Genomic DNA, 13,321 nt, shown 5'->3' with positions numbered 1-13,321 from the left:
GTACTAAAATAAGCTTATTTTTTTAGGGCGGGTAATTGAAGTGTGATTTAATGTATTGATACTATCATTACATTATGCAGGAACCTTTCTTTAGTGCTTCTCATGGACACAATGTAAAAGACGTATATCTTTTAGACCCTTACTTCCGGTAATATATAAAAATGGCGGACATAGAAATATCGATTTATTATTTAAATATTCAACTTTTTTCAACATGTAAAGAAAATGTTGTTTTTTGTGCTGGTCATTAAACTTTTGGCTTTAAGTTATCCCCAAAACCTCTAATTCTATTCTGTTGTATGTGTTTAAATACAAAGCTGACACTTCCGGTAAAAATATGGCGTAAATTTTCAAAGGTAAGTCCTCAATCCATATCTTTGATGTAGAGTTTTGGATAGATTGATTAAAACAAAATAAAATCACTAAATTACTAAAACATTTTTAAAATTACTTTTATTTGGACAAAAATATATGTTTATTTTCAGTCACCACCACATCACACAAGGCAGTGCACAGGAGACCCGATTTTCCCCATAACAACGACTGCGGCATCCTTTTTACATCCACAATGTACAAACTTCTAACAAAAGGATGAGGCCTCAGAAAGAGTTTTTTTAAAAGGGACCTTGTTTGTCCCTTCACCATCCATTAGCGTCTGGACTGGCTAGCATAAGAGGCTAAGAGCCAATTCAAAGCTCGTCCCCCTAAACACCCGCTTGAGTTAATTGAACGTTTTACATGCTGAAAAAGACTAGACCAAGTTGAGGAAACAGCCTCAATTAACCTCCCCCTTTGTGCAAATAGTTATGTGTTGCTTCGTTAACCATGTTAGTTTGCGCGATCCTACAGTTAAACCCCGGTGATTTAGGCTGATCAATCATCATTCTTTATGTTAAAGTCACATCTTCAAATGCCATCAATGTCTCCCACGCAGTCTTTTTTCCTTTTCAAGCAAACAGAGAACAGTATCACAACCGGTAAAGGCAAAGATCACAATACGTGTTTGTGATCACGCATTGCCTAGTGCATTTGACAGACCATTGCTAGATATTAATCCAAAGTGTTTTGCCTTCCCAAACACAATCCATACTTCGTATACCCCTATGTCACGGATTACCGAAACAGTAATGACAGCATCATCAGTAACGACTGTTCGAATCATGACTCGTTTAAGTTCGCGTTTCACTGCATCAGACATGCACCATGATTCTTGTGTCAGCCTCTTAATGTGAATTTAGTGCTAAACTTGAAATACATCACGTGGTGGATAACACTGAACATCCTGAGCATTTGTTGCTACAACTACCATACTCATTCAAGACTTCATTTACTCTTGTTACAGTTTCAAGGTATTTTATTTAAGTAAAGACATAATACTCAATCAGTAAACTCGTTAGGAAACACCTTGAAACTGTAACAACAGTGGATGTAGTCTCGGATGCGTACATATACTGGTAGTTTGAAGGCTGCTACGAGAAGCAAGAGCTATATTTAGGGGAAAGGGAATACACAGACGAATCCAGGGTCAAAACAAATTCCTCAAAATTGGCAAAGTTTTCTGAGAGATGACGACAAAAAGAAAGAACTTTTTAATTTTCATTCACAGCAGCTTGCTCAATAAAATTTTGAGGAAAAGGCAGTTGTAACAACAAATGCTCAGGATGTTCAGTGTTATCCACCACTTAATGTTTCAAGTTTAGCACCATGTTTACATGGAGAGACTGACAGTAGAATCAAGATGGATGTGTCTGATGCAGTGAATCACAAACTTAACTGAGTCATAACTCGAACAGTCGATAATGATGTCATTGCTGTTTCGCTATTCCGTGACAAAGGGGCAGACAAAATTTAATTTGCATTTGGAAGTGGGAAAAGCTTTAGATACATAACTATCCATGACCTTTCAAATGCACTAGGCATTGAGAGTTTACACTTTTGCTTGAAAAGGAACTGTGTTGGTGACATGGATGAATATGTGACTTTAACATTTAGAATGATGATTGACCAGTCAACATCACCAGATATGGATTTGATAATTACATTGATAAAGCGATATTTTGTTTTGTTGTAACATCGAAAAAACTTATCAGATGCGGTTAACAAAGCAAGACAAAATGTGTTTTTGGAAGAGGAAAGACTTATGCATGTTATGAGGGCTATTCCCACGACTGGGTGTAGTCTTTTTCAGCATGTAAAGCGTGCAAAATACCATAGAGCGGGTGTGAATGAGTAACAATCTTGGAATTGGTTCATATGCTAACTAGACTAGACGCTTATGAATGGCGAATGAACAAATATGATCCATGGGAACCTTTTGAACAACTCTTTGTGAGGTATCTTCATCTTATCAGGAGGTTGTACATTATGAATGTAAAAAACAATACCACTGTCTTTGTAAATGTGGAAATTCAACTCTCCGATTGTGAATAAACATGTATTTGCGGCCTTACAAGTATGCTGATTGGGTACTATGTCCTTACCTTAATAAAATAACTTGAAACTGTAACAAGAGTGGATGAAGTCTTGGCTGCATATGGTATTTGTAGCAACGAATGCTCAGGATATTCTATCTTATCCACCACATGATGTCTTTCAAGCTTAGCACTTAGTTCACATTAAGAGGCAGGGCAGACACTAGAATCATTGTGCAAGTGTCTTATGCAGTGAAACACGAACTTAAACGCGTCATGATTCGAACAGTCGTTACTGTTTCGCTATTCCGTGACATAGGGGTAGACGAACTATGGATTGTGATTGGGAAGGCAAAACACTTTGGATTAATATCTATCAATGACCTTTCAAATGAACTAGGCAATGAGTGATCACACACACTTATTGTTATCCATGTCTTTACCGGTTGTGATACGGTTCTCTGTTTGCTTGAAAAGAAAAAAAGACTGCGAGGGAGACATTGATGGCATTTGAAGATGTGACTTTAACGTAAAGAATGGTGATTAATCAGCCTAAATCACCGGGGTTTTACTGTAAGATCGCACAAACTTATCAGATGGGGCTAACATGGTTAACGAAGCAAGAAAATAACTATTCGCACAAAGGGGAAGGCTAATTTAGGCTGTTCCCTGAACTGTGTGTAGTCTTTTCCAGCATGTTAAACATGCAATAAACTCAGGCGGGTGTTTAGGGGGACGAGCTTGAGATTGCCTCTCATGCAACCCAGTCCAGGCGCTAATGGATGGCGAAGGGACAAAGAAGATTCCTTTTAAAAAAAAACTCTTTCTGAGGCCTCATCCTTTTGTTAGAAGTTTGTACATTGTGGATGTAAAAAGGATGCCGCAGTCGTTGTTATGGGGAAAATCGGGGAAAAAAAAGAAGCACTAAAGAAAGGTTCCTGCATAATGTGAAGATAGTAGCATTACGTTAAAACACACTTCAATTTCCCTTCCTAAAAAATGAGCATATTTTAGTACAACGTACGCCATGTTGGATTTTACCGGAAGTAGAGTTTTTAAAGACATCTATCTATGAAATATATCCAAAAGTAGTAAAAAACAAAGGTTTGTACTAAAAATTATGATAGTAGCATGATAATAACACCTATTCACATACTAGCCTTTGATATTTGGCTGATTTAAGTATGATGTCCGCCATTTTGTATTTTACCGGAAGTGAGACATTTTTTTCAAATGCCTCCCTATCTGAAATCAAAGAGTTATAGTTGTGGAAGGTCTATGCCAAATTTCATGCTTGTAGCAGGATGTGCACAATTTTTCACCAAGCCGCCGTACTATTATTACTGTTTTAGTTTGTTCTTGTATGAAGGTTTGTTATTCTTCTATGTCTTCAGTATCATTAAACAGAATCAAAACCATGGCCTGGCAGAGGAACTTGTTGATGAACTTAGCCCTTGCGATTTAAATATAGATTATATCCGTATTATAGACGGAAAATCGAACAATTACTCTATATGAATTCTCTTATAACATAATTTCATATCAATATTTATTAAAATAATACATCAAATATGAATGATGGAGCCAGTTGTGATTTTAAATAAAAGGATAGAAAGAACAACATTGTGTAGACTGTCTTTTGGCTCATTCAGTTTTGATGTAAACAGTTTTGCATTCCGATTACTTCATGCTGTTATTTATGAGGGATCAATACGATTATAATATTAAGTTTTGATTGTTCATTGACATACGAATATGTGGTTTGAGTGCCAAAAAAAAAAACCCTCTCCATTATTGTCCATCCAAGTCACAATTTGTAAAAAAAAACAAACCCATTGAAGGTGAAAACTCTTTATGTCTTATTTTACTGCCTTTTTTATAACATAAATAGTTTAAATACACCAGTGCGTTAAAAGTGAATAACCAATGAATCAGTAATTTAGTGAACATTACATTTGTTTTTTTCTTCTTCAAAATGTCTATTTTCAAAATTGATTCATTTGCTGACTGACGAACATAGCTTACTGATTACGAACTTCTTAAGCTCTAATTGGCGTAGTTTGTAACTTATATCATTATAACAATCAGAAAAGACAAAACTCTAAAAATCACATCAAAGAAATTTTATGACTGATGCACACAAATCCAGGTGCAACATAAGGATAAGAAGATTCTGCTCTACATATTGTGTTGCTCGTTTGAATAAGAATCCGGTAATGAGTCTTATTCGACTATTTAAAGGGGCACTAGCTACGCGATATATAAAAACATCTAAAGTATGATTTTTTTTTGTTATATCATTATTGAAAGTAAAATAGTGAAATAATAATTTGCTTTTATCATTTTAAAATGGTTCAATTTTGTCAAATTGAGCTAATAAACATTGATAATGAATTATTCACTTGCAAGTTGAAACAACAACGTTAGAAAGAAATGTGGCCTATGTTTATGTTAACATCGCTTATATGGTCATATAAGTTCAACTCGATAGTTAATTAGATGGCATCTTGGCTAAAATTCACACGAAAAGAAGCTACATCTAATTGAGACCATGTCATGTAAATTGTTTATTTTATACTTTTGATAGTTTTAAAAAATGTTTTACATTGTTATAAATAAAATAGAGAACTTGAGTCAAATCGGTGAATATGAATTTGGCAGCTAGTGCTCCTTAAAACATATCCATCGTCATTTGTGAAACAGATATTCTAGCGGTGAATCAACTGGTGATCATGTCCATAAAGTTTTTATAGGATTTTTTCCTCGTTTAGTGCATAAGAGGTACTTGTTGAGTTTTATGGTCAGTACTGAATTATATTATCAAGCAGTTTGTGTAATATAAATGACAGTTGTTATCCATTCGTTTGATGTGTTAGAGTATCAAGCAACACGTGTTTGTAATTTAAATATTTGAATTGGTTCGGTATAGGTATAAAAGATAATAGGAACAGACTTATCATTAAAGAAGAAATACCAGTATCTGTATATAAATGTGTACTCACACAGAAACAAGAACTGGCTCAAAAAATGAAAAACTTTTCCAGCAAGAGGCAAAATTATAATGTAGGCAATCATAAAGCAAGCTATCCATAACATCACTATTATTAATAGGTAGCCTGAAATAAATCAAAATCATATTCATTTTCTATCATCTTATTCTTTTGATATAATCTGTTATACAATTACCAATAATCAAATTTTCAATCATTAGTTTCAATTGATTCATTTGTACCTTGACAGTAATGTTTAAGCTATGTCACTTCTCTGTGTATTTTTTAAGTAAAGAAAAAACACACAATCGACATTATTATATACCTAATTCCGTAAAATAGACGTATACGTATTAGTTTTAAAAAAGAAATATGGAAATCAACAGTGTTATAAGCTTGCAGGTACAAGTCAGAAGTTTCAAATTCAGAAGTTGTCGTTTGTTGCCGTATATCATATTTATTTTTCATGGATTACTTTTATACCTTAATCAGGACGTTTATTTTCGCGGTTGACTTGTTTTACATATGTCTGTAAATGGTCTTTCTTAGCTTACTATGCTGTAAATGAATAGTTCATTGTTAAAATCCGACGGTTACATTGAGTCGTTAACGTCTATGTCATATTGTCGCTTGTGGATAATTATCTCAATGGCAGTTATACAACATCTTCTTATTTTATTTCAAAGCAGTAAAAACCTTGTTTTATTCTAGCAACCGACTGCACTAAATAATTGATTTGAATGAGTTTGGAAATATAGTTGGTATAATGCTGCTATGGTCGGGGAAATTCATAATTTCAAAACTAAAATTGTCTCGTTTGTCATCTATTGCACTATGCACGACGTGCTAGACCACAAAGACTCTTAGGAATATCTACAAGGAACTTTTAATTTAGAATAATTTAATTTGAATCTGGTTTCGGATTCGGCTCGGAACTCTAAATTCTGTCTTTGGATTACAAAAGTGTTGAGTATTTGGTGCTGAATATGAAGTATCTTGCTAAGATTGATATCATTTTTCCTTTCCAGAAATGATCAATATATTTCGCTTAAGGGCAATGGATATGTTTCACTTATAATACGCCAACTTACACCATATCAAATATACAATCTGTGCACCAGAATATCGTAAACTTGATGCCTAAAAATGAAAAAGCGAAAAGTAACTAATTGAAATAATAAAAACCATAGAACGTTTCCAACCCTGTTAACTATAAAAGGCTAGTATTAAGAATTCAACAGCATGATATATAAGGCAATGCTTCTATATAACTGAGGAACCCTTCTCGCTGTTCTTGCAGCAAATTTAATTCTATGTTGTTGCTTATTTTAATATTCTTGTATTTTTTTTATTAAGAGAACTCATGTTATTATCTTTCTAATTTATTTTACTTTTCCTTTTTTTTAAAACAAAGATCCCTTTTTTTACAATTGCAATGCGAGATATTGCTCAATGTAAGCGTTTAGTGAATCTCGTATTAAATAATTCCAATAGTTTTGACAGATTAAAAAAGAAAAGCTATAAAAGTTATAACAGAATCACCCTGAATCTATACATGTAAATATTTCAACAAAGCATTGTTCATAATGAGATTATAACACTTACAACAAGATTGTCATTTAAGCTTTTTCTGAGTTTCAATGGCAAGAATGTGTAGTCTCCTCTTTGCATCTTTTCTAGATCTTTACGATAACTGATGAAGATTGCAATGACATAACCGACCATGAATATGCTAGACACAGATAATGAAACGTAAAAACCAACTGAAAAAGAGAACGGTTAAGCATATAATAAATAAAAATCTGGAATACATTTTTGTGACGGTCAGAAATCTACGACAGTAGCTGTTGAAACCGTTGAGTTCGTGAAATAGGATTCGAAGGTGCAATATATTCCTATGTTTTATTCTCATACTGTTGAAGAAGTTTACTAAGAGGGAAAGAACGAAAGTTGGCAGAAGGGAAGTGTTAAGATGGTTAGGTTCTTCAACTTCGTACTTTATCTATCCTTTTCATCTTTTTTTTTATTCCAGCGTCACTGATGAGTCTTTTGTAGACCAAATCCGCGTCATGCGCATCTAACAAATGTAATTCTGGTATTATCTATGATGAGTTTATTTGCATGACTACCAATTACATTATTCGTCTGTCAATGTTATAAAATGTCACAATTGATGAACTCAAACCTTGCGGACGATCATTTCCTTGCTACGTTCTTTTTTAATAAGCTTTGTTTGTCATATATGAGACTTCTGTGTTGAAGGTAAACGACCACTGAAAGTTTACTATACAGTCACAGGATCATGTGTATGCAATGTTTTATGTTGGCTTTATGTAGTTTTCTTTGTAGTGTAATGTGTACTATTGTTTGTCTGTTTGTCCTTTTCATTTTTAGCCATGGCGTTGTCAGTTTATTTTCGATTTATGAGTTTGACTGTCCCTCTGGTATCTTTCGTCCCTCTTTTGTAGGTGCAGTTTTTTTGAACTGGTTAATAGGAATTGCTATCGGTTGCAATTTGTATATATGAATAAGATGCTTAAAATCCAAATAGCCTATTGTTGGTGTGCATTAGCGAACGCAACTTGATTGTAACTTGAAAGGACTTTGACGTTTTTTGCACTCGACAAAAGGTGGCAAATAATAACGTCCAATTTACCATATTTTACAAATTCAAATATGATTCAATCGCCAAGATAAGCTACTTCAAGAAAACTGGGATTGCGATTGAGCGCCCCAAATAGCTAGTGAAAATTAATAAAAACAAAAATACTACTTGAAAGTTTTATAAACAAACAGATAATGTTCAAGTTGAGAGAAAACAAAAAAACTATAGTTACTTTAGTGACAAAACAAACTCAGTTATCCCAAATGTTATCATAATAGTGTGCTCACAAAATCATGAAATATCTTGAAACAAAATTACTAGTAGATCTGAAAAGTCTTTATGAGTGAATATCTAATACAAACCAACAATCTATCGAATAAGTTTTATTTGCGGTAGATTTAACTAAGCTGATGATCTGATCAATAATGGATTAATTCATATAGAGGGTTGATAAATCAGTTGTATTTGCAAAATATTTCTATACGACATGCTGCATAATACTCAGTATATATAAAGTGCGAATCCAGCTAGTTCATTTTCACTGTCATATGCGGGTATGTCTATTGTAGAATAAAGGATCATGGGAAAACTGTATTTGTTTACCGTTTGAAAATACCAAATTAATTGATTTGAAGGAAAGTTTTTACATATTTTCATTGTGATATGTCTTTATTATGTACAAACATAGCATTAAAGTTCAAATAAGTGTTATAAAAGCAACATAATATAGCATATAGATTTTTGAAACGATCCATTTTAACTATAGATGCGATGAATTATCACTGTTAGTGCAGTCATTTCTGATGTGGAATTTTCGAAGATGCGAGGAATTTTTATTTTAGAATTATGTGATAAATGCACTTGAAACAAATGACAAAACTTAGTTGATGACTTTAGAATTTATGATAAATGTATTTTCAAATTGAAATACAAACTCCTCATTCATTCTTTATCAAATATATAGCTTTTCAAACTTGTAACAAAAACGCTTCTCAAAATGTCATATTGTATTCTTCAAATTACGTTTTTCCTTGATTTAAAAAAAAAATTAAAAGATATTTCTGTATTTTTTTGAAGTCAAAGATTGATATTGCGGAGTTTAAATGCAGTCTGTGTAAAATAGAGACGAGTACATTTGAGGACGTTATCTTCCACGCAATAAATACACTTGCGAACAGAGAAATATGCATCTTGAAACGCAATGGTGACAGAAAAGCTTATAAAAGATTAACTTTCCCCAGTTGTACCCTCAACTGCTTCAATTTCCATATTCTGAAAAAGACAGTTTTGGTAGAACAAATGTTCTTGACTCGATTGTTGCTTGTGTGATTTTAACTGTATAAGGTGAAACGGTATGTGACATAAATTATCCACAGTCATTAAAACATGAAATGTAAGGTGTGGGCGAACTTTTTTGTTTGCATTGGTACGTGAAGTAGAGCACCCTTGATACAAAAAAAAAATTATCCGTAATGAACAGCTCGATACCAGAGGAGGATTTAGGGGGACAGGGGGTTGCCCCCTTTTTTGGGAAAACATTTGGTTACTTTTATATGGAATCACTGGAGCGGGCCCCCTCTTAGGTAGTCATTGGACACCTACTTATAAAAATTTCTAGATCCGCGAGTGGATACTACCACAGAGGTCAAACAATGCACATTTGGGTAATTGTACACAACATGCATGCTACAATTCATGTTTGATGATCTTAGACCCTTTGGACCTCTATGTGGGCTATTTCGGTAACTTGGTAAAAATCCCCAAACTGGATACAAGGTTAGATTCAGCATGTCAAAGAACCCCAAATATCCATAAGGTATTTCGTCTATAAAAATGCATGCATGGGATACATTTGTTATTGAAGGCATGACTGTAACAATAGGATGAAGATAAAAAAAAATATCTTATTCTGGGGTCTCATTTGGGGGGGGGGGGTCTGATCCCTGATCCCGCTTACTGCTTTATCAGATTCCCGTATCCCGCTTATACTATGCAGTTCTCATTTTTTTAAATTTTCCGTGTCCCGCTATACTTTATTTTTCGTTTTCACGACACAATCATTTGACTATCACGTGTCACGCTTACAAAACAAATCGGCAATTCCGCGTCACGCTTATACCCCAACGCGACCCAATATTCTACTCTTTTCTGACTCATATTAAGCCCATTATAAATATATAAAAAAAAGTGTGTTTTTTATCCCTTTTTATCCCGTCTCGTTTCGGGTTGAGCCACAGATAGATAAGATGTCATATGTGACAATGAGACAACTCTCAAAACGAGTCACAATTTATAAAAGTATACCTTTATACGTCAAAATACGGTCTTCAACATGGAGTCTTGGCTCACACCGAACAGCAAGTTATAAAGGGCTCCAGTGTAAAACCTTTTAAACGGGAAAACCAACGATTCAATCTTTATCAAGATGTACGTAATTAGTGGTGAAGTGTCATGGAAATGGATAAAAAAAACAAGGATATGGAAATGGATAAAAAAAAAACAAGGATAAAGATCCCTATACGATTCATAAGAAATTTTAAAAATAGAATACATTTGAAATAAATTTTATTTCTATTGAATTTATTTAGAGTGTTTTAAAACCAAACTTTCCTCCGTAAGTTAAATTTTTATTAAATCCGTCTCTTACTTTATCTATTGTTTGAGCAAGTCGGCTAAATTAAGACTTTACAGCTAATTTCCTAATGCATGTAAAGCAAAACTTTGGTTGACTTGATTGCTTAGTTTGTATAATTGTTTATACAAACTTTGTAAATAAGATTGACATCTTTAAATAATATGTATCGGCATAGTTTAACCTGTATTTATATAATTATTATATTTGAATTAAATTGGGTGTTATCATAATGATTGTACAAAAAAAAACAAAGCAAGCACGCTAACTAAAGTCTTGCTTTACATGCTTAAAAAAATACGCTGTAATAGATAAAAAAATAAATATATCATACAGTGAAAATGCGCCGCATATACAATACTAATGAATCGCTCTACAGTGAAAATGAAAGAATAGTATCATTATTCGACAGTAAACATGACTCGCATAAAGAAATCATCATAGTGGAATTCAGTTCAATGTGAAGAAACTGAATGACAAAACCTATTCTACGTTATACAACTTTAATAATTGTGTTGAAATGAATATTTTTTCTGCAACAACATCTTACCTGTTAGTTATAAAACACCTGCACGATCTGTTCGTGAAATGTCCTAAATATTCACCTATTTTGGTATATATTTCACAGCTATTTGGATTTAGGCGCGAAAAAAACCCCGTTCGCATCTCTTACTTTGTTTTATTAGTATTATGTGTTTCTTAACATATACTTTTTAACTAATTTTCTTCATTTTCTTCAAAAATAAAAAAAAGTCGTCTGTTTATTTATCATTCTACATCAAAAATTTCTGGCATATACAGTGAAAATGATATTTTAGGATCCGCACTTTACATACACTGATACTTTAAATGGATAAATTTATATATATATACCATCTGCAACAGTAACGAATAATTTAACTTCAGGTACTGATGCATTTGTAGATGTATTGAGGATTTGTGTTTGGATGTATGTCGTTAACTGAAGTCCAGGGTTATAGTGAATATAAAAAGTGAGCAGTTCCATGCCAACCTGAAACAAAATCATAAATCATATTTCAAATATTTATCAAATCTATATATAACATCAACAATAAGTAATGCGTCGATAATTTGACATAATAGAATAAATGAGTGCTTGCATCTCAATTCAAGTAAACATGACATTAAGGACACCACCAAAACTAAAATGTCTATTTTGTATCTTGATATTTAATTCTAGATGAATATCAATTTCAAACTTAAATCTGTTTTTATTTTTGCAATGATTAATTTTCAATTTCTCAACAGTTACATATACCCTTTTCCCCATCGTGTGTCGTTTCACTGAACAAAACTTCACGCTCGTGCATATTAACATATACAGACGTTATAAACAGGGTTGCATGCGCTACAACAAAAACTGCTTCAACAGAGGTATGGGAAAAACAACTGGAATCTGCAAATTAGTAAATAGTTAAGTACATCTTCACGAAGTGGTTGACAGATACGATGAGAGCTTGTCTGTAACCACTGGCTATGTTTTCTTGGTCTTAAATCTAGACACAAGAGCATGTCACTGTTTTATTATTTTACCTTTTTTGATTGACTGTGGATTCACAAAACAAGGGAGGAAGGATACTTGCATTGCATGACAAGCTTTATTTTTGGCATACATTGTATCATTTCTATTAGATTTCATGTTATTTATTCATTTTTAGTTTGATACCTAGGTTTGTATCTTCTTTCTCGATTCGTGAGAATTGAACATCGGTGAAATACGTTTGATTAAATTTTACACCAGTAACATCCCATCCAAAGGAATACTTTACACCAATACCAATATACGCGTATTCTTTTTTTTACCATAATATTAAATGACTTTCAATCATAAAGAGCATAATTTCTTGTTCTAGTAAAATGATTCTGTTAATACAAACCATACACACCATGAATGAGAAATCAAAATCAGTAAAGTAAAAATAAGCTGCCCAATTGTAAATTTACGAACAAAAGATCACAAAAACCACCAACTTCAGACTCCTCTGGAGACATACAAACAAAGGCGAACAACAAAGAGCAGCAAATGGTCCAAAAAACCTAACGAACTTTATCTGTTACGTTGCGTACAAGCCACAAATTTGCCTTTCAGGACCAAAGGTTGTAAAAGAAGCCACACTTACAAATTCAACTTAAAGAACATGACCACCATATTTAACAATTAAATAAAATACTTCATATAATTTGTAAAACAGAGTAATAATACGACATATATAGCTAAGGTAGAAAATGTTTTCTTAAATACAGCTACTCAAGAAACAACAACTGAAATAAGAAGTACGTGTGAGAGGTGAGTTAGTTTATTGAATCGTTTGACTATCGATTTTTTTTATATTTTAACTGAAAAAGTTACAAGACAGCGCCTGTCGCCCTTGCTGTTAAAAGATGTACAAACTGTCTCCAATTTAGATGCTAGCATAACATTTGGAATGATTAGGCTTATTTACGACGAAACAGTTAATCTCAATATCATTTCACCTCCAGGCTTATTGCAGGAAAAAATGTATATAACCTGAAATAACACAATTCCTGCTGCTACAAAGGTTGCAATTACTCTAGGTGAAGCATGTAGTGGACCATACAGGCCAATTTTGTTCTTTATATCTTTACTGTAAGCTTTGATTGACCTTAAAAAATGATACAGAGATTACCAATTACGCATAAC

General features: G+C 33.1%; 1 protein-coding gene across 1 annotated transcript in view; it reads right to left on the bottom strand.

Moving 5' to 3' along the window:
• The window catches only part of LOC143064763 (stimulated by retinoic acid gene 6 protein-like), a 47,513-nt gene that overhangs the window by 5,891 nt on the left and 28,301 nt on the right, over positions 1-13,321 (bottom strand). Inside the window, exons 9-13 of the mRNA XM_076237840.1 lie at positions 13,169-13,283; positions 11,512-11,650; positions 7,007-7,164; positions 6,493-6,541; positions 5,414-5,527 (exon numbers count right to left, since the gene is read on the bottom strand). Of these exons, the coding sequence (XP_076093955.1) occupies positions 5,414-5,527; positions 6,493-6,541; positions 7,007-7,164; positions 11,512-11,650; positions 13,169-13,283 (575 nt within the window). The remainder of the gene's footprint in view (positions 1-5,413; positions 5,528-6,492; positions 6,542-7,006; positions 7,165-11,511; positions 11,651-13,168; positions 13,284-13,321) is intronic.

This window comes from Mytilus galloprovincialis, chromosome 2 (assembly GCF_965363235.1).
Source record: "Mytilus galloprovincialis chromosome 2, xbMytGall1.hap1.1, whole genome shotgun sequence".
Taxonomy (NCBI): domain Eukaryota; kingdom Metazoa; phylum Mollusca; class Bivalvia; order Mytilida; family Mytilidae; genus Mytilus; species Mytilus galloprovincialis.
Note: the sequence above shows the minus strand (reverse complement) of the source record. Positions and strands in the feature narration are given on the sequence as shown.